We start from the raw sequence: 24,550 nt of genomic DNA, 5'->3' as shown, positions 1-24,550 counted from the left end.
CGTAACGACACAATCGCTACTTTGCCGTTGAATGGCGGAAAAACCTTCTACATTCGGCCGTCCTGAAATTGAGGCGTCCTCGCCGAAGTAATGGCGAGAATTATTTTTCAAGGACTTACTGGCCCAATGCGATTGAAGAATTTACTCTACTAGGTCACTTCCATGAGGAAATGATCCTATGACCTAGATTTTACAAAGGTCAAAGAAAAGACATTAGGATGAAAATCATTCTATGATGCTTGGATTACACTTAGTCACCAAGTATAGTCTCTTTAAAGATGACCCTCGTCGAGTTTGCTGCACTTACTACCAGTCCTATCGTGCTGAAGATAGTCATTCCTAGGATTACACTGAGTTATTCCCAGAATGACTTTGTCAACGATGGTCCTTATTGGGATTACACTAAGTTCCCCTAATCCAATCTTGACGAAGATAAATCATGCTGGGTTTACACTTAGTTACCCAGCATGATCTTGTAGAAGATGATCATCCCAGGGCTTACACTTAGTCGCCCTAGTAAGATCTTATTCATCACCTGGAACTCCATGGCACACGGTTGACTCATTGGAACAAAACCTCTATTATTCCCTGCATGAGTCCTTCACCGACACCTTCCAGCCAGCATCTGCAATCGGGTTCGAATCAACATCTTTGCGGAACTTGGTCACTGCACAGGACATCCTATGTTTGCTCAACATCTAATTCAACATTAAATCATCCTGCCTCTGACTCTGAGTTCCGCCATGTGATGGATCTCCTGTAATGAACTAACAAACCCATTTCATCTTATGTGGTGTCATTCATTTTCACAGAACCCATCCAAACACTTAAATAAACTTCAATACTTTAATTCATTTATTGTTGCAAATTCACATTATATTCAAGTTCAGTCATCTAATTCGTCACCTCAATTCTCATCGGAATTCTCACTTCCACTCTCTAGACATCCATCTTCCAGATCAGCTAAATCAGCTGGATCTCCCCAGGGTTTGAGCTTCTCAGCGGAATACATAGTTGGAGGGAACCGCTTTTGAGTAATCTGAGTCACGGCTGTATCAGCAATCACATATCTATCCCTCTCCAACACCTTCTGCACTTCATAGGGACCTCGATATCTCGGCATCAATTTACGAGAAGAGCCAGTGGCTTGAGGATTATACCTCAAAAGCACCAAATCACCCTTGGAATACTTCCTAGGACCTCGATGAACCTCATTGTATTTCTCCGCTTGCTTGCACTGATCCTTGTACATCCGTTGCCAGACTTCTTCACGCAGGTTGGGCAATGAGATGACATCTTCCTCTCTTTCGATTGCAGCAGTCACTGCACTCAGCAATTGATTTTTCAATACGTTATTGGGGGTATATCCAAGCAATACCTTTTGCGGAGATTCCCCAACCACACGATTTTCTAACGCATTCAAAGACCATTGAACGGTTGGTAGATTCTTTACCCAGTCTTTTCCAGCATCATCATCTGACAGACATCTTAGGGAATCCTTGACAACCCGGAACACTCTCTCTATTTGACCATTAGCACGTGGTGTTGCCACTGCAACTGTGGAAATCTTGATATTATTTTCTGCACAGAAACTCCGATATTCTTTGGACGTAAAAGCTGTTCCATTGTCGCTGACTATTTGTGATGGCATCCCGAAAAACTGGGAAATCTCCACAATAGCGCTGATGGCACTCCGTGAAGATGGTGAGGAAACAGGTCGCAGCACTGTAAATCTAGTGAAGGCATCAATGATACCACACACATATTCTTTGTTTCCCACTTTGGCGAATGGTCCACAAAAATCTATGTGAATGGTATGGAAGGGAACATCCATTTTCTTCATCACGAAAAGTTGATGTGCATTTTCATCAGGTCCTCTCTTGTTCACACAGCACTTCACACAATTCTTCAGGTATTTTGACACCATACTCTTCATTTTAGGGAACCAATAAGTCTTCCGCAATGTTTTCAAAGTTCTCTCTAAAGCTGGATGTCCCATGTCGTCATGTGCTGCTCTCATAACATAAAATCTCAATCCCTTGGGCACATAAAATTTGGAACCGCCTGGAGTTGTTTTATGCACCCGATCTTCCATTAACACGTACTGCTCTTTGAGATTTTTAGCATCTTTCTGGTCCTGACCTTCGCCTTTCAAGACATCTCTGATTCTGGACACAACTGGATCTCTCAGCTGGGATGCAGCAACCCAATCATCTTCCTCCAGTCCCACTGACAAAATAATGACCTCATCTTTTTCCACTGGAGGTTCTACAGGGGCTCGGCTCAAGCAATCAACGTGAGCCATTTTGTTTCCTGCCCGGTGTACCATCGTGAAATCATATGCCATGATTTTTAGCCACCATCTGGCTATTCTAGGGATCAAAGTCTGAGAAGTGTGTGACAGTTGTAGCGCTCGGCAGTCAGTCACCACTTTAAAGTGCTTCCCCAGCAAATAATACCGGAACCTCTCCAAACTTTCTACCACTGCGAGAGTCTCAAGTTCATAACTGCTATACTGACTTTCTGCTTTTGAAGTGGCTCGGCTAAAGTACGCTACCGGTTTTAGTTCTCCTTTCTCATCTCTCTGCATGAGAGCTCCTCCCAAACCCCATTTGCTTGCATCACAATGAAGCTCATGTTCTGCTGATGGAGAATACAGCTCAAGTATTGGTTTATTCACTAATTTATCTTTCAATTCTGCAAATGCCTTCTGCAACCCTGGAGTCCACTCTATCATATCGTTGCTCTTACTGTCCTTTGGGCCTACTAGAGCTGCTCTCAAAGGCTGCGTTATCTGTGCGAACCCAGGAACAAACTTTCTGAAATATCCCGTAAGCCCGAGAAATTGTCGCATTTTCCTCTGTGTATCTGGCCGCTCAAAGTCCGTAATGGCTTTAGTCTTCACTGAACCCGGGGTCACTCCTTTCCCGTCGATCTCATGTCCCAAGAATGTAATATTGGATTTGAAGAATTCACACTTAGAGACTTTCACAGTAAGTCCATGTTTCTCAAGCTCCACAAGAAACTGCTTAATCACCTCCAGATTTTCTTCAATTGTGTCTGTAGATATTAAAACGTCATCTACAAAACAGGTGATATATCTTCGGTCCATTGGTGCCAATACTTTGTCCATAGCGCGCATAAAAACAGCTGGGGATGTAGCCAAGCCAAAGGGTACGCGAGTGTATGTGTACTGAGCCTCTGGAGTTACAAATGCTAGATATTTACGACTGTCAGGATCAACCATCAGCTGATGATAGCCCATCATCAAATCAAGAGAAGAAAAAACGCGTCTTCCCTGTAGCTTCTGAATTTCCTCCTCGATGTTTGGCATGGGATGGTGTTCTTTTCTGAGAATGGAATTTAAAAGTCTATAATCGACACATATGCGTACCTCTCCCCCCTTCTTTGTTTGCACAACCATAGGGCTGGAAAATTCAGAATTTGATGGTTCAATGATACCATTATCCAGCAAGAGCTTGAGGCCAGCATCGACGTCCTTTTTGTAATGAATTGGGATTCTATAAGGAGCATATCTAATGATTTTGTTTTCCTTAACTTCCACATTCATGGTCACAACTGAACTCTTCCCCAATTCACTGATATTTTTAGCAAAACATTTTCTGTAAACATTTAACAGTCTGATCAGTTTCTTGACATCATCATCTCTGGCAGCCTTTCCCACCTGAAGTTCCTCAGCTCTTATAGGTGAACAATAACGCTCTCTCTTGTTGATAGACTCATTAATCTGATTTACTACTGCTGTACTTGTACTTTTTCTTTTAATCGCTACACCTGAACCAGAAATTGTACCTTCCACATCGTCATCGTTAAAAAAATCTTTCCCCAAAATCATCGAGACGGTCATATAGCTGTCCGGAACCACATGGACTCTCACTGTTTTCGTTATATCTTCTACAGAAAGCTGAATATTCGCAAAACCTCGTGTGATTCCCTCTTTCCCTCCGAATGACTTGAATTTTACTGGTTTGCCTTCAAGAGGAACTCCCAAGGCAGCCATCTTGCTGTCTTTAATAATTGTAATATCGCTTCCCGTGTCCATTATAGCATCTATAACCTCACTTTTCTCCCCAATTTTCACCAGCAGTTCATTATTTGTTTTACGACTGGCGACTGCGCCCACCAGTCGAACTCGAAAATCCTTATTTTTCGGACACCGTGCTGCGAGATGCTCCTCGGATCTGCATATGTAGCAAAGTCTCTTATGGGTCTTTTGGGAATCTTTTGCAGACTTTGGTGGGGTAGAAGAATCTTTTTCCCTCTTGGTAGAAACTCCTGCGTCTTGGTGTTCATTCCTCTGATCACGTCTATAATCTTTGTGAGATTCTGAATGTCTTGATTGTGACTTTCTCCAGCGTTGAGGGCGCCTGTCATCATAACCTTCATTTTTCGAGCGTTCTCGGGCATGAGAATCATCTCTCCAGCGACTGCGGGATCTCCCTCTGTCTTCACTCTTCTCCGTGAGAACTTTATCCTTCCTTTCAGTCAAATATTGCTTCTGAGCAGATTTCTCTGGGGCCTCAAGTTTCCCGATTGCTTCTGCCAGCTCAGGAATTGTCTTGATATCCTTGGATTTTAAGATATCACGCTGAGAACTATTCGGGATTCCTTCGATGACATATTGCATGAGAGCTGTGTCACTTGTACCAGCCCTCTTCGCCAGCCTCAGCTTCTCATAAACATACATTTCTGCCGTTTCCTCAGGCTTCTTCTTTCTTTCAAGCTGGCGATTTATCTGAGGAATATTGATCACTTTGGGGAAATAGATCTTCAGCTGTTCCTTGAGATCACTCCAATTATTCAATTCACTCTTCATGGCCTCAAACCAGAGCTTTGCAGCACCTTTGAGTCGCATTCCTGCGATTATCATCATCTGATCCTCTGTCATGCGGTATCTAAGACACGTTTTTTCCGTGGATGTGAGCCATTCAGCTGCTTCTGGACATGAGAGTTCATCTGGGTTGAAACTGGTAACCATACTTTCCACTTCTCTCAACCCCAAGACAAGCCCCACATTTCCATCCGAACAGCCCACGGTAGGTGTGTCTGAAGACCCTGATTGATCATTCATCCTAAAAATTAAACAAATTTACACATTATTACATCAGAATCCTCATAGATGTGGATCAGTTTCCGGCCAAATACTTTTGCTGTCGCGTCCTTCGATTCATGGAAATTAAGAAGAGGCTTGCACCCTGAAATTTGACTTCTGTACCTCTCTTTAGGGTTCAAAGTTGAATCACGTAATTTGGAAATTGACCTGGCTGAAACATAAAGAAATACTCTGACTCAATATCGCGCGATTCCATCGCAATTATGTCAACACTACCTGCGCCGTTCGTTTCCCTCAATTAACGTGATCAAAATTGACAATATTCACTGGTAAATAATAAGAATTTAGCCACCTTTCCTCAATTTGTTTCAGAGACAATGTGTGTCGCAATGACAATACGCAATTAAAACAAAATGGTTTCCATATTTTTTCTTTATTGTGAAGTTGGCTGCATAATACTCACATGCTGTCAGTTGGCACTTCAGGTATTGTCCGCTAGAGTATTTTGGATGACATGCCATAAAATCATGAAAGTTCAAATTTCCCCTTCTCAATGGGACTACTTGCTAATTTCTACTTGTGGAGTACTCCAGCTACCATGCAAAAATTTTTCTCAAATCAATTATAGTAAAATTCATGGAACCCTCTGTGGCAAACTCTAAGTTCCTGCTAATCCTGCTAATGCTCCCTTCGACTCGAGCAAGGAAGATGCTGTTTAGTAGCCGCCATCTTTTCCCGTGCTTTCCAAGACGAGCACCCCCTCTTTTTCCTTTTAACTTACCCGTCAATACAATCACACAGATAAGGCGATGGGCACAATCTCACACTTCTGAAAATGTAGCCCCTTCCGGAACTACTAACACTTACACTCAACAGGCGGTGGTCCTCGTTTGGGATTCACAGGCTCAGCATCCGCACTCTGAGCCTTCCCATGACACACTGACTCCACCACACATGGCGCCAGGGTGTCATACCACTCACTCTGAAGCAGGTCAGGGAGGCAACCTTGAGATTGCAATAGGGAGGGTTGCCAACGGCGAGGCGCGTAACGACACAATCGCTACTTTGCCGTTGAATGGCGGAAAAACCTTCTACATTCAGTAAGTAAAGTTTTTCAGTTAAGTAAAATTATCGTTATAGGTGAGGTAAAAGAGATAATTTTAAAAATACCTAGAACTTACAAATCTACTTAAATGTACTTACTTGGAAGACAGACTAGAACTTGAGCTGGCGGGATAATTGGCGTTTGTAAGTCCCAATTCCACCTGTTGTTCATCACTAAAATACGAAGAAAATAAATATTAAAAATTACATTTATAATTGTAAAAAGAATGTTTCAAGAATTTCGTGCAAACTGTACCTCTCTGTGTGGACTGCCATTCAATTCAAATACGAATATTAATAATATACCGCTCAAATCTTTCACTTAAATTTTAAATTTCTATATTTAAAGAACAATTTAATTTTTAATTTTTTTTTTCATGGTAAACAATCTGATCAATTTGTGGATTTTCTCCATACTTGCTGCAGTAACTAATTAATTGTATTATAAGACCTAAAAAGACTCGATCAACAACTTTGAAAATGATTTTAGAATAAATATCTAATAGGGATGTAGTCCTTAATTCTCGTGACGAATTGAAAAATGTTATATTGTTCCTTGGACATTACAGCGAATCAACGCGGAGTAAATATATTTTCAGATAGTATAGGGGAAGTGTGCCAAATTTTGGCCAGCTTCTAATTTCGGTCACTTTGAGTGTAATTTCGGCCATGGAAATAAATTAATTAAAATTATGTATGTTATCTTCGAATAGTCAATGAATTCATTTTGCTTTTAAATATTTATTCATTTTAGGACTATTAACACAAAGACCGTTAAATTTTAAGTATAATTTGAATTTAAATTGTGTTGTAAAAACTCAGTGTGGAAAAGTCTTACAAAAAATGTGACAGATCGATTGTGTTTCTAGCAGTCTTACGATTTGTGGTGAAGTGCAGAAGGTTTTCTTTCGGTGTTTTTTTATGAAAATTGATTAGTTTTCATTAAAGATTGTTTCTGTTTATGTTAATAGTGTATCAATCTTTAAATTTTGGGTAAAACTTCTCAGCTGGATCCTGGAGCGTCTCTCCGGTGAGGTAATGTTGCCTATTTCGGCAACATCTTTTGCTTTCCTAAATTTCTTATTAATTTTATGTTTTTTTTTCAATATCTGAGTTCTACAATGTCCAGAGAAACAAACCATCCCTTCTATGAAAAAGATGATGTGGCCTGGAAGCCTTAGATGAGTTCAGGAAGGGCAAATTACTACCGTAATCTGCGCATAAATTTGAAATGCTATTCTTCAGGCCTTCAGGACAAATTACACGGAAGACCTCAGGGCTTATGGGTTATATAAACGTATTAAACTAAATATTAAACTCGTTCCGTATGACGTTTTGAAATTTTCTATCCTTTGCGTCACAAAAGGTGGTCAGAAAAAAGGTGGCCGGTATTTCGCATAAAGTGGCCGGAATACTACCCAAAGCAATGTCCATATTTTATTATTTTTTCAATATTTTAGGAAGTGATTTAAAGAAAACAAAGATGATAAACTAGTTTTCAAGGTTCCACACAACCCTCCTGAAAAGGAAGGAACAAGAAATATCAATATGAATTCAAAATATTGCATTTCAAACTTAAGACTTCAATATTTATATGTAACTATGCCGAAATTTGGAACACTTACTCCAAATCCTTGAGAAAATAACTAATTTATTAAATTCCATAAAAAAGATCTTCAGTTGCAAGATTGAATTATCTTCGAGTAGAGGGAAGTGCTGTACCATCAGACGAGTCTAGTGAATTTGATCCATGTTTCTTTTCAGGAAATGCTTCTAAAGTGTAGGATAACGGGATCAGACTTATAAGTATTTCTGGGAATATGGAGATGTGTTCCTACTTTCATTAAAAAAATACTTTGCTCATTGAACATTTTAAGGGAAACGAGAAAAATCCACTGTCTACTTCTACCCCTGGCTAATTGTACCCCGGTCTCCCCTACTCTGCATGTAAAATCTCAGGTTCAAATCGCTCTCCTGCAAAATTTGCCTACTGCGAGCTGTTCGTTTCTTATTCTGAGCAGTTGATATGAAAAAAAAACTTGAGTTGTCCGAAGCTTGCGTCGCGACGCAAAGGTAATTCAAAATTGCAACGCACTACCCTTAATTTTCTAGTTTTTAGCTTTTTAAGATCAAAAGTAAATTTTCATTTCAAAAGATCTCTATGAAAAAATCAAGAACAATAAATAAATGTTAAATAACTTTTTTTCTTTAAGCAAGGAATTATCGGTTAAATTCCCAAGCCCTGTGCAATTAAGTGCAACGAAGATTACAAAATATGATTCGAATTTCTCCAATGCTTGAAAATTTTTTGAGCCTTAACCCTTTAAGGGCAAGAGGGTCAAAAATCGGGGATCAGAAAAAAATCACTTTTTCTGACTTTTTAGAGCAATACACAACTTTAGATGACCGTAGGAAAAATTCATTTTTGGGTCACCGGTGACCCAATCGTCCTTAAAGGGTTAAACGAGATTGGACTTGAACTGGGACTGCGACATTTGCAGCGATCCCTGAACCAATTACTCCATTTTTAAAGCTAGTGATGGGTCTAGATAAACTAGACTGATTTCGAGGACACGAAATATATCCCCTACTCTAAAAAAAGTTGTGCAAGGCGGATAAATCAATCTTATTAAAATTTTGTCAAAAGGACGTAGTTTACCAATTTGACTAAACTTTTCCATATGCTGAATGAAAGTACATCCTTTTAGCGAACTTTTTTTTTGTTAATTTTACAAAACTTTCTTTATCAGAGTAGGTTTACAGAAGGTGAAGTTATTTATAGAATTCCTAATCTAATTTATTCATCTTTCATTTGTTAAAATTTAACAAATACCGTTACATTTAAAAGCCTTTAATTGTTGGTAAGCAGATAAAGAGATCATTAAAAGTTGGTCAAACATTTTAAATAAAACCTAATTGACAACATAAAATGTTGGGAAAAAATATTGAAAATTTTCCAGTAAACGATGCAGAAATGTGTGAATATTATTAATTAAATCAAATTCAACAAAAGGAAACAGTTTATAAATGGTGAGCAATGACAATAAACGCACAACCATGAATTAATTCTTTATTTTCTATATTCCAGGTATTTGGGGTGTGCTCGTGTGCTGCAATTGTGCAGAAATCCATCCCTTATTCGCTACTCATCCACGCAATATTTCACAATTTTTTTTCCATACATTACTAGTTTATAGTAAATAAACCACCAACATATTATTTACTATGGTTGAATTAGTGGAAAATTTCCATCAGCACTATTCATTTGCAATAATCTACTAATAAGTTCATATTCATACCCTGGGTATATATATATTCATCATTTTTATCCACTCGGAAAATACCGTTTTAACATTAATGTTTATAAGAGAAAATGACCATAAAATGTGGAAAAGTTTCTTCACAATTCTCCGTTGACCTATAATAATTAATGATAGCATTTGTACATAGTTATATATCAAAAGGAGGTGGATTATTGTTAAAAAGGTATGAGGGATAGAAAGTGAGAAATAAGTAAATTGGAATGTTGTTGTCTAATGACACAATAACTTATGCGATATTAAACTTACATTTGCCATTTAGCATACATACACCACATCAGGCAATATACTGTAATATAAGTCAATTGCAAAAAAAATCTCTCATTTTATTCACATTCATCCATAAGATCCGAAATAATCTGAATAATCCGTGGTTTTCGTGTCTGATAAATCTTTAGTCATCACCTTCATTCATCCTACACATTTCGATGAGCGAGTCCAATTTCTTTTTTAAAGATTATACTATAGAGATTTTTGATTCATAAAAATTTACAAAGATGTCTTTAGTTGACGTAACAAAAAAAAAATAAACAGAATCAATGTGCCACAAGGTGAATGGAGGAGATGATAGGAAAAATCTACGCGTTGTCTTATCACACGAAGTGCCCCATTTAATTCACCCTCATTTACCCTTTCTTTCACCATCACATTCGCTTTTTTCTTTCATTCTTCTCGTCACATTCACCATCATCTACCATGTAACACCTCATGTATCAGCAAGATGGATAAAAACAAATAACAAAGTAATAAGGTGGGCCAGATCGGGCTGGTGATGACGTAGATACTTTTTGGAGGTTATGTCAAAAATCATCTGTTCGTGATTCGCGCCAAAATCTCATGCGAATACTTTTCTATAAAATGTTGGGAATATATCAAAATTATTAGTTTAATTGTTAACAGAAATGACTATTATTATCAATTAAACTAATATTTGATGTTGTTTCTGTTTTTCTCATACTTTTTTGCCACAAAATTCCACTGGGCAAAAATTATTTCCACGAAACCCGGCAGACCATACATTGCATGAGCAAATCACAAATGTGTCAGAACTTTCAATACTAATATATTTTCTTTGGAAAAAACTTAGAATAAGCAAAATGATACAGAATTCTATAAATCACGTAGAATACCAAATTGATATAAAATGTCGAGTTCAGATATTCCACATAAAAACCAAATTAAATTTTCTATAATTTCGTAAGACTTCTACAACGGTTCTAAGGACTCATAAATCCATTTCCCCATTAAGATTTCCACATTTTTTGTTTTGTGTTAAACTAAGAAAAAAAAAACAAGAAAAATCTTAAAATTAGTTTTCATTGATTTTATTAACAAAAAGCTAATTTATTAAGTTATTCTTTTTTTAACACTTTCTAAAATTTTCCTCTAAAATTGACATCGTTACGTATGTATCAGGAATGAGTTTTTTTTTTCAGAACTGTCAAGAGCAATTCAGAAAAGAAATTTAAGGTGGCATTTGAATTCTCAACCTTATGGTTCTTTCAGTACAATTTTACGACTATTTTGGATCTTATGACTTAATTTTTATCCATTACTTTCACATTTATAAGTATTTTGTGATTTTTAATCAATTTTCATGCTCCGAAACCTAAAAAATGTCATCACCTGATGAAATTTTGCCAACGAGGAGAATTCACTAAGACAAAATTGGCATTTTCTCGCCTTTAGCGAGTTTTTTTGAATATTGAAATACTTGAGAGATAAATATTTACGATATTCGGAATTTTTAAGAATTAATTGCGTTATTCGCAAAATTTCTATTCTGAATTAAAACGTGACCTTTTTTGATCATTGTAGTCTTCATTGTGGTAAAACCCATTCAATTGTTTATTCATGTATGATGTTGTACTCTTTATAAAAGATTTGGCACTTTACCGCACTTTGGAATTATCTCCCAATATTCTGATTCTTGGTCTATTTTTTAAAATTTAAATCATAAAAATATTATAAAATAATTTTTTCACAAAGAGAAAGTTACGCTAGGGAAAATGCTCTCTGCAGTTCAGACTTTACCATCTTTTTCCGGGAAAATCGAAAATTAATCTTAATTTTTGCTACACAAAAAGAATCTGTAATTCATTAAGATCCATTGCTTACCTGATTTAGTATTTAAAGTTCTTAATTTTTTGTTACAAGACAAATAAAAAAGCAATAACGATTTGTTCCAAGGCATATGGTACAATTTTTACATTCGAATGTGAAGGTACATGCCTCTGAATCTCGAACAGTTTCTGAAAATATTGCTGTCGAAACATTAAACGAGGTATTATTTATAAGCCTGGGCCTAATACACTCATTGGAACTATCATTTTAGTGAAACAAACTATCAAAAAAAAATTTAATTTTTCTGAAGTGTTACTTTTTCTTTGGTAATAAAATTGTTGGAAAAACCATTTTATCGATATGGAAACTATAAAATCCGATGTAAAAAGAGGAATGTGGTGCTCCACGACCCCATACATTGAATTGGCCGGTAAGGCTAGCTTGCCTAGAATGCTGTGAATTTTTTTTCTGTATAGTCTATAATTTTTCAAAAAACTTAATAAAATTGAAAATTGACTAAGAAGTGTACAATGAATGCAATTTTTAAACATATTAGCTGCAAAATAAGATTAAATTTTAAAATTTAACAATGGAAAATCGATTTAAGGAAATGATTGAGTTTAATGGCATATATGGACGATATTTTATCCTAGGCAATTTTAATATCATACCCAATGTGGTCATATTAGTAAAAAGATGTTTTTTTTTAAATCAAAATGTATCATATTATACTTATTTGAAGTTCATTAGCCGAGGAACAATAAATATATTTTCACTTATAAAGAAAATTAATTAATATTTGCAACATTATTCGATTCTTATTTTTCTATTACAAATGTTTGACAAATCTGAGTTGTCGACACTGTACCAGTCGGGTAAAAGTATCTACGTCACTGGCGGTTCGATCTGGCCCACCTTATACTTGAAACATCTTGATGTATCAGTATTCCTGATCAATAAAGACTAAAATCATATCATACTATATATAAAATCTCAGTGGATTTTCCCTTCATCATTGGAACCAATATATATAAAAAACAGAGTGTGGTAAAAGAAATACCACCATCATCGAAGAGGAAGTGTCTCTGGAACATTACACTAGAGTTCTTGTCACTTCTACACTCTATTGATTATCTAACACCCTCAGCATATAAACACACCCAATTCTACCACTTAGTCAGCCCCTTGACGATCCAACACCTTTCTCCCAATCCAACTAATAAGGATGAACAGACACGCATTGTAGCATTGTTTTCTAAGATCATGAATAACGTCAAGTGTAGTTAGTGGTCAACTGCTTATATTCTAATAATAATAATAAGGATTTTGGTTACCATATAAGACAATAATTGCAATATAATAAAATTTTCCATCAGGTCTAATGTAATTAAACCAGCTAATTAGTTTGCAATTCACGAATAATCTGAAAAATTCGAAAAGCTAGTGATAGTGATAGAACGATATTAGGGGGAAAAGGGGCACCTTTGAATTAAAGCACCTTTAAAATTGAGCTTCTTTCTCCTACTAGATCTTATCATGATATAGTATTATGATAAGGCACCATTCCATTTAAAAATAGAAGAAAAATTTCAATTTCAAAGCTGCTCGATTCAAAGGTGCCACACTTCCCCCTACTTTAAAATAAAACTAGATTTTCCTTCAATTTTAAGATAAAAAGGCAATCAATGGGTCAAGTGGTAGAGCACTCGCTCTATGATTCAAGTGTCCCGGGTTCGAATCCCTTTTAGGTCACCAGGAATTTTTCTGGCGTTAAAGGTGTTTGAATTACATCCAGTGAGCTTCACTGCACTTGATTCCACGGGCAAGGGGCTGACAACAGCATCCATTACAAGAAAAAATAATAATGCATGCCTAGAAATCCCCTTGTGGAAAGGCCTTGTTCCTTCATGGAATGTTGTGCTAGTATTATTATTATTTATTATTATTTTAAGATAAATGCGCAACGCACAATAACTTTTGTTTTGCAAATATGTTATTGACATTTCAATGAGAGTGAGCGAGATCTAGATCTAGTCATCTCGCTCACTCTTATATAAAATTTTGAAAACATGTTTACAAACAAAAGTTATTGTGCGCTGGACAAAACCTTCAAGTTTTAACCGCCGAATATTAAAACGAAAAATAACGTTTAGTTATACAAAAATTTAGTGTTATTCAAGGGTTTAGGCAAGGTTATGAAGTTTCCTTATCCTTGTATTTTTCAAATAAGTGTGCAACGTGTCAAAAAAAAATTTGAGCCAAACGGTTGATTTTTTTTCATTACAAGAGGAATTAGTAATAATTTACAAATGGAAAATAGTACAAGCCAATTTAATAAATATTAAGTAAGTTTATCAAAAACTATAATTTGTCTAAACTTTCAGTTTTTACGTTTCAGAGCTAATGTCAGGCCCCTGGAGTAAAGTTAAACATGGTTTAAATATTTTTGTCGTATATCAAAACACGGAATAGTGCACTCGTTCAAGATCCAGTAGTAATTCCTTATTCAATGAATTCTGATCGTATATTATGTGATATGGAAACATTTTTTGATAATTTATTTTACAATGGCATTTTAAAAATGAGCAGTAATGAAAAAAATTGGAAACAGTGATATTATCGTTCAAATTTTGCCAAAGGGAAAATAAAGGGCTTTTCATTCTTCAACAATTTTAAATGATAAATATATAAATTAGACCCATTTTTGTAAAGATTCAAGTTTTTTACTGACCATAATTAGATATTTTACTGCAGAACATATACTAAAATTGGAACGATACAGAGAAGATTAGCATGGCCCCTGCGCAAGGATGCTTATTTTTAATTTTTTTCTGCCCATTTCGATTTTTTTACTGGTCATTTATTTTTTTGCCTTTTACAATTGATGCCCTAATTATGCTGGAGAAACTATTTTAATTTATTTTAATCCACTCATGGCGTAGGAAAATAGCTCGACGGAGGTAGAAATACATTTTGTTGTTCTTTTCTCACTTCGCGGAAAGTTATACAAGGGTTGTGCACGAACTATACTTGAAAAGTCAGACATTGTTTCTATTTTGATGATATTATCCTTCATAATATTTTCTAATTTAAGCTCTGGGAGACAAATTCTTTCTTGGATAATTACACTTTAAAAATAAATATTGTTTTTAAAGATTTCGTGTGAAGAATTTAAATTAATCGTTAAGACGTGTTCTTAATAGGTCCCCGCGATCCCATTATTTTTTTCAGAATAATCATTTATTAATTTGTAAGAAGTAAATCCTAAAATATGAATATTTTATCGATATTTCTAGTACATTGTTAAAATGGGTTATATCAGTGTTTAATAGTTTATTTGTATTCGTTAATAAAGATCTTTATTTTTAAAATGTCAATATGTCATAATAAATACTCACGATGAAATGGAATAAATTTTATTAAAACAAAGTCTGCATTAATCAAATTTAAACATCTTTTAAGTTTTCATTAAGTGGTATTCTAGAATAACATTTACATATACATTTGAATGTACGCATTTAAAGCAAAAACTTTAATATAATGTTACAGGAATATGCATTCCAAGAAAGCCAAGGAGGGGCACAAAAGCGTCACTGCCGTTTAGATTCAAGAGAATCTATCTAATTTCATTAGCTTGATGGACTGCACAAAGTTGCAAGTTAAAAGCTCCAACTTTGATATTAAAACACCATATAAAAAGGGAAATTAATTCAAGGTGGGAAAACAATAAGAACATTTCACTTTTCTGTTATTAATGATTAACCCTTCAATTATCCCTTATGAAAAGAGTTTCATTATTGGACAAATTAAGATACATTGAAAAGGTATTTAATTTATATTATGGACACCCCATTCTGCAAAATTGTTTTATACATCCGCAAATTGTCTGATTCAATAGAATACGAGGTATCATAAACTAAACTAAACAAATTAAATCATACTGACCCATTATTTTTGCACTCTACTGTATTATTGACTCGTATCACATTCTTATCATTCTTATTCTTATCATTTGTATAAATTTCTCTGCGATAGCAAAATAATGATATCATTTGTAAAAGAAGTATTTTGCAATTTCCTACTAAAATTATGCTTATTTTTGATTATGCATTGGAAAAATCAAAGCACTATACATATAAGTCAGACTGAATTCAATAACTGTTAGTTGATGTTAAGGGAATTGACTATATCTTGATTTTTCAGGTATATATGATTACGACGATTACTGATCAATTTTGCATTTTTTACTGTTGAAAATGGAATATTTTACTAACAAAAAAAAATTATTGGTCTATGGTTTTCTCTCCCGAAGTCTATTCTTAACGGCGTTATCACACTAGCACATTAAAATTTTAATGTGATTCACATTAATTGTCGCTTGTGAGCGTCCAAATATGTTATTTGTGTCTTTGAGTCACTTAATATTTGGGGTTTTTTCTATTATTGATAAAGAAGTGGACTTGGCCTGCAAAAATAAGTTTAAATTTACCTAAAGCATAAATATTTTTCACATTAAAAAATTAAAGAGAAAATCGCATTAATTTTTCACATTAATGCTATAAATCAATTTATATCAAATTTTGCGGGCCAAGTCTACCTTTTTATCAACAAATAGATCAAATTTTGAATATAAAATGATTCAAACACACAAATTACACATTTGGACTCTCACCAGCGACAATTAATGTGAATCATATTAAAATTTTAATGTGCAAGTGTGATAACACAGTAAGAGTTGATTATTTTTAATGGATCGCATTAGAAATTTTCAAAATATCGCTGCATGAGATTTATTGCATCACAGAATTGATTTCCTTTAAAAAAAGATCCTTTTGAACAAAGTACATTTATAATAAAATGCATTCTTTTAGATCATGATTCTTTTCGAAGGATCCCCAATATGATCATTTTATTTTTCCTAACCTTCTTCATTATGATCCTAATTTTAATTGTCTTTATTTGAATGGTTTAGTGTTAGAACAAAAAAGGAAAAGTTTACTAAGAAGGTTCTCAGATGATTCACAAAAAACCATAAGTGTCTCTTATTGAAAAGAAAAAGCCACCCTTAAAGTTGTAAAGGTACCGATCCTCTCCCTAACCTCTGTAGGCAAAATTTCCAATTTGGTTTCTTTCTTCCTAAAATCCTAGCTACGTTCTTGGTTCCAAAGGTTTTCATTATCTAAGATTTTATCCTTAGACAGCCTTAAAAGAATTTATAAACTACATTTCTCGATTAATTAATCAAACGTAATGTAGCGAATTTGTTCGTTTTGATACCTATCCTATCACTAAACTTAAGAGTTCAAGGATTGTCAAGAGTTTCGTTTCAACTTCAAATAGCTCTCCTGAGAAACTGTCATTCTCTGAGTGAGCTTTACAATACTATTCCTGGGGATAATCGATACATATAGTCGTATGTGTATTATTTTATGACAATTCATAGGGGTACATAATGTATATATATATTCCATATATGCTATAGTTACTCATTTTGACGATGGTGATGGTTAATAGTGGCCATTCAGTTCACCCAATCAAATTGAGAAGGTGTCTCATGTATATATATATATTGGCTCTGACTCTCTTCCACCCATGAGCCGTCAAAGTCACACCCCCCGAAATCAAACCCTCTCTAAACCCACCAAGAATAACACACAATCGAATGAACTGGTGTGAAGGTGCCATGGGGGCTCCTAGTGCGTTTTGAAACAATTTTATTTTTAGCCATCCACATCATACTACACATTCGCCATTCGCTGATTTCTTTATTTCACACTCAATTCTTTCTTTTACATATATATATCCCACAAAACATCATTCGCACTTTTTTCCAAATGTCTTACAGTGATCATTGAGAGAATTAGCAAAACGTACCAGCATACACGATGAAATGGCACGGATAAACCATTAAATAAATCCAGACTTTAGTTCACTTTAACTTCTATTTTACTGCTCGAACTCCACAGAGAGAGTCGTATATGTATATAATATAATCCCTCAATTTTCAATTATATTTTGACTCCTTACCCCCTGAATGGTTATATTTTGGTAGGATTCTGGAAACCTGATGTCTATAGTTTTGTGTCGTCAGTATGTTAGTCCGTTTATGTGTCCGGCCGTTCTTATGCCTAGAGCCCAAACGGTTAGAGATAGAGACTTGGGATCATCGGGAGACCCCCCCCCCATAAGGCAACTCTTGGACCATTATTAACATGCCCCTCATTTCCACACTTCCCTTTCCTTCCCCTCCAAATCCATGTTTTTTTGGGATTACTCGAAAACGCGTAGAATATGTTTTAGAGTTTACCCAGGCGGACAGGACATGTAGTCCTTATACGAAAATACCTTTGAATAATAAAGATTTTTTTAAATGTTAAAGGTTAGAAAGGCCCTAGAGAGCGTATTTATCAACCGAATGGTATCACCTTTAGGCGCGTTGGAAAGGTCTTGGAATTCCTGACAAGCTTGAATCAATTTCAATCGGTTATAAAACGGTAATGATCCGTTTATGAACCTATAAGTATTTTTTGTCCGAAAATCAATTCTATAGGCTATTTATGAATCGATTCAAAAGGCTTGAGAACCAGTAAACGGTAAATGAAGCGAAAATATTTTTAAGGTTTAGAATTAAGTCACGAGTTCGAGCACTTTGTAAAGCCTGGGACGCTCCTCCACCGTTTTTTTTTTAATATCAACACTTTTAATGGAAAAAAAACCGCTTTCTTTTCTCTATCTCGGGTAAAATGAAAGGATTTATTTAATTCGAGAGAAGATAGATACTTTAAAGTTCATAGGATTAAAATTGTACTCTAATTAAAATATAAAAAAAATAAAGTGACACTACGTCCACAGGGTAGTCTAATCCTTGCTTTGTACAAATTAGGGGAAGGCTTTCAGACTTTGCACATACTATGCCTTCGAACACTTCACATTTTTTCCACACTTCTTTAATGAATCTGACCTAATATCAATATATTTTAATAGTCAGTCTTAAATCATAAATTTCCTAAAACAAATCACGTTAAATTCATTAAAGGAATGATGAAAAAAATAATGAAGTGTTCAAAGCCTGAAATCTTTCCCCTGTTCCCATTTAGCAATGAAAAGCAGACAAATAATCGAAAATTAACAGACGGACAGGCATAGAAACATTAAGATGTCCTCTTTAGTAAAATGTCAAAATCGCAAAGTTCTCATATCAAGTTCTCAGTTCAATGATATTACCCCAATGAACAGTGAAATCATTCATTGCAGGTGCTATGAAATATTGTCTATTTAAAGAACATTTCAAATAATCTGTAATTATATATATTTTTCTAATTCTCAATATTTTATAACTAAAAACGTCCTTTTTAGTGTGGAAATTAAAGGTATAGTGAAAATGAGACAGGTACAATTGAATAAATTACAGAAAATATTGCGAGGCAATTGGGCGTTCTGCTAGGAGAAACTCGCGGGAGGGTGTTGTTTTGTAAACAAACTCCGCTACAATTAAATGGCAATGCCTTGTGGCATGGCAAAAGTATATAATACCAGACACATACACTAAAGACTTGATAGTTTGGGTTGGATGATTGAGGAGTTTGGGAGCATAAAAGGTGAAAATACGAAAGCACATTGACAAAGTAGAACGAACCACCCACAAGAGTTTATCGCAATGTCCGAAAACACAGGTGAAAAAAAGGTAGAAAACCCCAATATATATATATAATATTACCCTAAAGATGGGGTTGGGTGATGGTGAAAAAACACACCATCATTTGACCATACTACTTTATTATTATTTTTATGATTATCCACTTTTTCTCGCCTTTTCTTCTTCACTCTCCATCTACCATTGTTTTATTTTATTCCGGACTACATATGAATTAAATTGCGTCTAAATTTTCGTTTGAAATTTAATTTGTTCTTTTTTTTCTTAAGAAATACAAATGAAAAGTTTTGCAAGAAGAATAAACAAGAGTAAACTAAAATTTTGAATTTTTCAGCTTTTTTTCGCCCGTGGTTGGTTAATAACTAATAATAATAATAATAATAATAATAATGGCACAACATTCCATGAAGGAACAAGACCTTCCCGCAAAGGGATTTCTAGACATGCATTATTATTTTTTCTTGTACGGGATGATGTTTTCTGGTGACCTAAAGGGTATTCGAACCCGGTACACTTGCATCATAGAGCGAGAGCTCTACCACTTGACCCATTGAGTGCCCCGGTTACAAGCTACTGTTGCACAATAAACACCGACAGGTTTATTGCCACTCTATAAACCTAAATTTGAAGAACCGGTGCCGACCAATGTGTGGCGACCCTTCTGACGCACGCTACACTACTCTACTCTACCTACTTGACATTACTCCCCTGTCATACTTTGCCGTACCCCACTTAGGCCTGGTTCTGGACCGAAGTCGAAACTACTTCTCCACGCAGGGAATTTCACGGGAGTTGGGACACTATGTCTACATCTCGGCCATTCCTGACATTTCAATGCCCTCATTGAACGAATAGGTCTGAAGGACGGGAAAAGGCGTAGACAGCTAAAACCATTATTTCGCAAATTTTTTCTTTCACGTACTTTTCCGCACTGTAAGACTGTCTGTTCTTCAGTCCTTCACTTGCACTTTACGCGGGGCGATCCCACTTCTGATAATGTTGCACAATAAACCCCAGCAGGTTTATTGTTACTCTATATAGACCTAAATTTGAAGAACCGGTTCCGACCAATGTGGGGCGACCCTTCTGATGCACGCTACACTACTCTACTCTACCTACTTGACGTTACTCCCCTGTCATACTCTGCCGTACCTCACCTAGGCCTGGTTCTGGACCGAAGTCGAAACTACTTCTCCGCTCAGGGAATTTCACGGGAGTTGGGACAATATGTCTACACTACTAATGATAAAAATGAATTCAGAAATGGTTTAATAGTAATCAAATTAGATTAGAATTGTTTGAAAACTATCTTAAACCCTGTATTTTAATGTGGCTATAAGAGGTGTCAAGCTGGCCATATGTGGTTCCTTGACCAAAATGCATTGTAGATGTAGATCTATGGCACTCGACGACTAAGCCTATTGCTATACGTTTTTTGAAATCAGAATTTAGCTTGAAAACTTTCATTTTATTTCTAAATGAAACAAAAATAAGACTGATTAACTTTATAGCGCTTAACATTTATATATTTTAAGTGTTTTTCGTAAATTTGAAAGCTCCCACTTTTGCATCCAAAATAGATTTTCTAAATAAATAATAACCTTATATTATTAAATTTATATTGTAATATTAATTTATTTATGAAAATAATCGTAGAGTATAGGAAATTTACATTCCTACTATGGAATATATTATTTTTAGTCCAGCAAACATAAAGTTTAACCATTTGCTAAATTGTTGTGATTTACTGGAAAAATCATACGGAAGCATGTGAAGATGCTTTTTCCACATTCATTCAAAACACCCAAAAAATCAACCAATAGCACATCATTCTACAAAATTTATTCAAAAAGAAAAATCACCAGGAGATATTTAACTTCAATGTACACATCCTCTCAGTTGAGAAAACAGTGAGTAAAAATATGGAAAAAGTTCAATACAGACATTTTAGAATTGATCAAGTCCATTGAATATTTCTGTTTGAATGAATCAGAGATTTTTTTCCTTTCTCTCAAATCTTCCTCCAACTGAAATTTTCTTCAATCAACTCAGGAAAAAATTTGGTAGTAGCATCATACAGAGGAACATCCACTGTAAACAATTCTTGCCAAACATATTCCATCAAAAATCTCATCACCCACACTTATCTGTGTTATTCTTTTTTCCCAAATTTTCAAATTCATCCTAATCATTTTACACCTTAATCTTAGAGTTTATTAGTGGAGGCGTTTCATAATTTAACGGTTACTTGGCGTAAGTGTGTACCGTCACTGATATACCTACCAATATGGTGCAAAATGCAGCAAGGAGGCAAAAACCACAAATTGACATTGTTATATTATTATAGGTATATAGGGATAAAATCTAAAGAGAAATGATCTTAACAGCGTATTAAATTTCCAATAAATTTTCCTATCTCAATTAATCGTTTTTTTCCTCTTTTGCTTAACCACAAAATCAATCAATGATACCAATACATTTTACAGAGATTATATACTAAATGTGAAGACACAAAATCAGCACAAAAGTTCAAATCACTCAAAATAACATATTAAAAATCCACTCTTTTGTTAAGTCATTTAATAGTGATTGTATCTCTCTGGATATTCTCTTCTCAAATATTCCTCTCGTTTCTTTCGATAAACGAACAACAGCACTAGGCCTAGTATTAAGATATAGGCTAACATAACCATTCTATGAACAGTTGAATCGAAAAACAGTTTTGTAAACCGATTAGTCACGGAGGACACGCACATTAAACTCTGATGCTGACAACCAACTGATTGACAGTGAAAACTTTCTTTAACGCGCTCATGAGATCTCAACAGACTCTGCTGGTGGTTGTTGGAAAAACGGAAGGAAATAATGAAAACATTGGCGTGAGAGAGACTGATGTGTAGGAAAATGGGAAAATTATAGTTGATGGAGTAAGATAGCAAGTGTTGAGCATTGCAAGAATTTTTTGCGCAAAATCGCACAAAATCGCTGAAAAAAAACACACGATTATTTTTCCTACATTTTACCACATATGATTTTGAGAAATTTCCCATACAAATGTCCTGACCATGTGCTATCTCTCTCCTCATCAATTCGCGTTGTAGTCCATCAAAATGTTAAAAGTGGGAGCATATACTGCAATATCTAAGTGCATTGGATGCTGTATTTAATTAGATAATTAGTAGTGGGCGGAGTAGAAATCCATTAAAACTAAGACGAATATATTTAAAAGGCTGATTATCATATCAAATATTCGATAATAAGAGATAGCTAGCTGAAGTAATAACTAATATTATATGTAGGATTGGTCCAATAACGTACCGAACCCAATGATAGGCTGTTCTGAATTACAAAAAATTTATAATATTACCAAAATAGAGTAGCTCGAGCATTTACGTTGGAAAAGAGGTTGGCAAGTGAATTGGTTGATAAGTACATTGTATAGGACTGTAGGATCAGTAGGATCCCAAAATGTCATAGTGTTACCAAATGTTTAAACTCGTAGCTTTGATGCTAAACTCAACTTCAGCATCCGGACTCCGATATCCGGATGACAGCTGTCAAATAATCAACAAATTCAAGAAATTCCCGATCACATATGGTTGGTTGAATCAGTAATCGTGTTGCCTATATTTTTGCATTGTGTGTCTGCAGTTGTTGTTAACGAAGCATCGCTGCGTGGCCTTTACAACACATGTAGACACAAAGCAAATGTGGTTAGCACAGTTGCTGACCCAAACGGCGCAATATAATTTTCACCCAAGACCCAAACTTACACAGAACGGTTGACAAATATACTTTCCACAGTAGCTTAAGGTTTTGACCTTGAAAATCGTTATTCAAAATTATCCAAGGGCATTTTCTAATATGAACGAAAAATAAAAATAAAATGCATTACGCTTTTTTTAATAATGATAAAAAACAGTGGCGTAACTAGGTACTTATGCAGGGGGTGCGATTGTACCTTGAAGGCGCCCTTACCATGGAAAAATCACGAAAAACACATTTAGCTTATCGGATGATTGCATAAGTTCGTGGGACTTTTCACGCAGGTCGTTAACGGGTATCCCGTAGTTTACCTCTATCACTCATGTATTTTTTTTTATTTACACTAAATCGTGCGTCTAATACAAACGCTGCCAAAATTACAGGAGTTGCAATAGAAAATTCTCCAGAATATAGAATATTCTTCATAAATTGACCCTTCAGATTATGATTTGTTCCAATTTTTACAGAATAGTTTAGTTTGGCATAATATGGATTCATTGAAAGCTATTTAAAACCAACTTGCGAACTTTTTTCAAGAAAAGCCTGTTTTTTCTTGAAAAAAGGAATTGATAAGCTTATATATCTTTGGAGAACAAGTGTAAAACGGTAAAAAAAGTGCTGAAAACATGCACAGCTCAAGTATGAAACGGTAATGCGATAAAAACATGCACTTCGGTTAAATTTTAAAACGGATGATACTCAAAACCGGCACAGCTCAAAAATAAAATGGTTCAAATTGATCAACTTGAGCATAAGCCCTACATAAGCATAGCTCAAAGAAAATTGAATCTAAATTTTTAACAGAGATATCTTAATCTTAAACATTTTATGTTTAATAGCTGTGCGTGTTTTCAGCACAATTTTAACAGTTTTATGCTTGAGCTGTGCGGATCGTCAATATGATCTTGAGCGTTTTATAATTAGTCTGTGCGTGTTGTCAGCACATTTTATGATTGGTCTGTACCGGTTTTTAGCACAAACTTGTATACATTTTGTAATTGAGCTGTGCGTATCTTCGGCATAATGTAAATCGTTTTATTACTTCAGCAGCACGACTTTTGTGCGCAATCTGAACCATCTTTATGTTTCACCTCTGCGTGTTTTCAGAACAATTTTGACTTAAAATTTTAAAGTATTTTCTTATTTCAACTCGAAATCTCGATTGAATTACAAAGAAAAAATGCATTTCAAAAGCCAGAAGGGCGCCACAGAAAGCCCTGCAAAAAACTTGGCGCCCCCAAAAAGCATCTGAAGGAATTTAAAGTGTCCCTTTTTATTTCAATACGAAATCTTGCAAAAATATGAGGACAAAATGCTTTTTGAGAGCTAGAGGGGCGCCTCAGAAAGTCTGGGAATTAAAAGTTTTTTTTTTTTAATTTCAACGCAAAATTTGAAAGATTAAATTGACATGATGCATTTCAAGAACTAAAGGGGTGTCCCATAAAGTCTATGAGAAAATTAAAAGTATTTTTTTTTTAATCTTAACGCGAAGTTTTGATAGATTAAAAGACATGATGCATTTCAAGAATTAGAGAGGCGCATTGTCTCTTTTATTACAATGACAGTTCA

General features: G+C 35.1%; 1 protein-coding gene and 1 pseudogene across 6 annotated transcripts in view; one reads left to right on the top strand and one right to left on the bottom strand.

The window, feature by feature from the left end:
* LOC129803551 (rho guanine nucleotide exchange factor 12) overlaps window positions 1–24,550 on the bottom strand; it is a 193,722-nt gene that overhangs the window by 50,606 nt on the left and 118,566 nt on the right. For all 6 annotated transcript variants that reach the window (XM_055850193.1, XM_055850195.1, XM_055850194.1 and 3 more), the window contains one exon: window positions 6,278–6,352. In XM_055850193.1, coding sequence (XP_055706168.1) covers window positions 6,278–6,352 — 75 coding nt within the window. The remainder of the gene's footprint in view (window positions 1–6,277; window positions 6,353–24,550) is intronic.
* On the top strand, window positions 14,305–14,393 carry LOC129805078 (U6 spliceosomal RNA; annotated as a pseudogene).

The sequence above is a fragment of the Phlebotomus papatasi genome, chromosome 2, assembly GCF_024763615.1.
Source record: "Phlebotomus papatasi isolate M1 chromosome 2, Ppap_2.1, whole genome shotgun sequence".
In the NCBI taxonomy this organism is placed as follows: domain Eukaryota; kingdom Metazoa; phylum Arthropoda; class Insecta; order Diptera; family Psychodidae; genus Phlebotomus; species Phlebotomus papatasi.
This window is presented reverse-complemented; position numbering and strand designations above follow the sequence as displayed.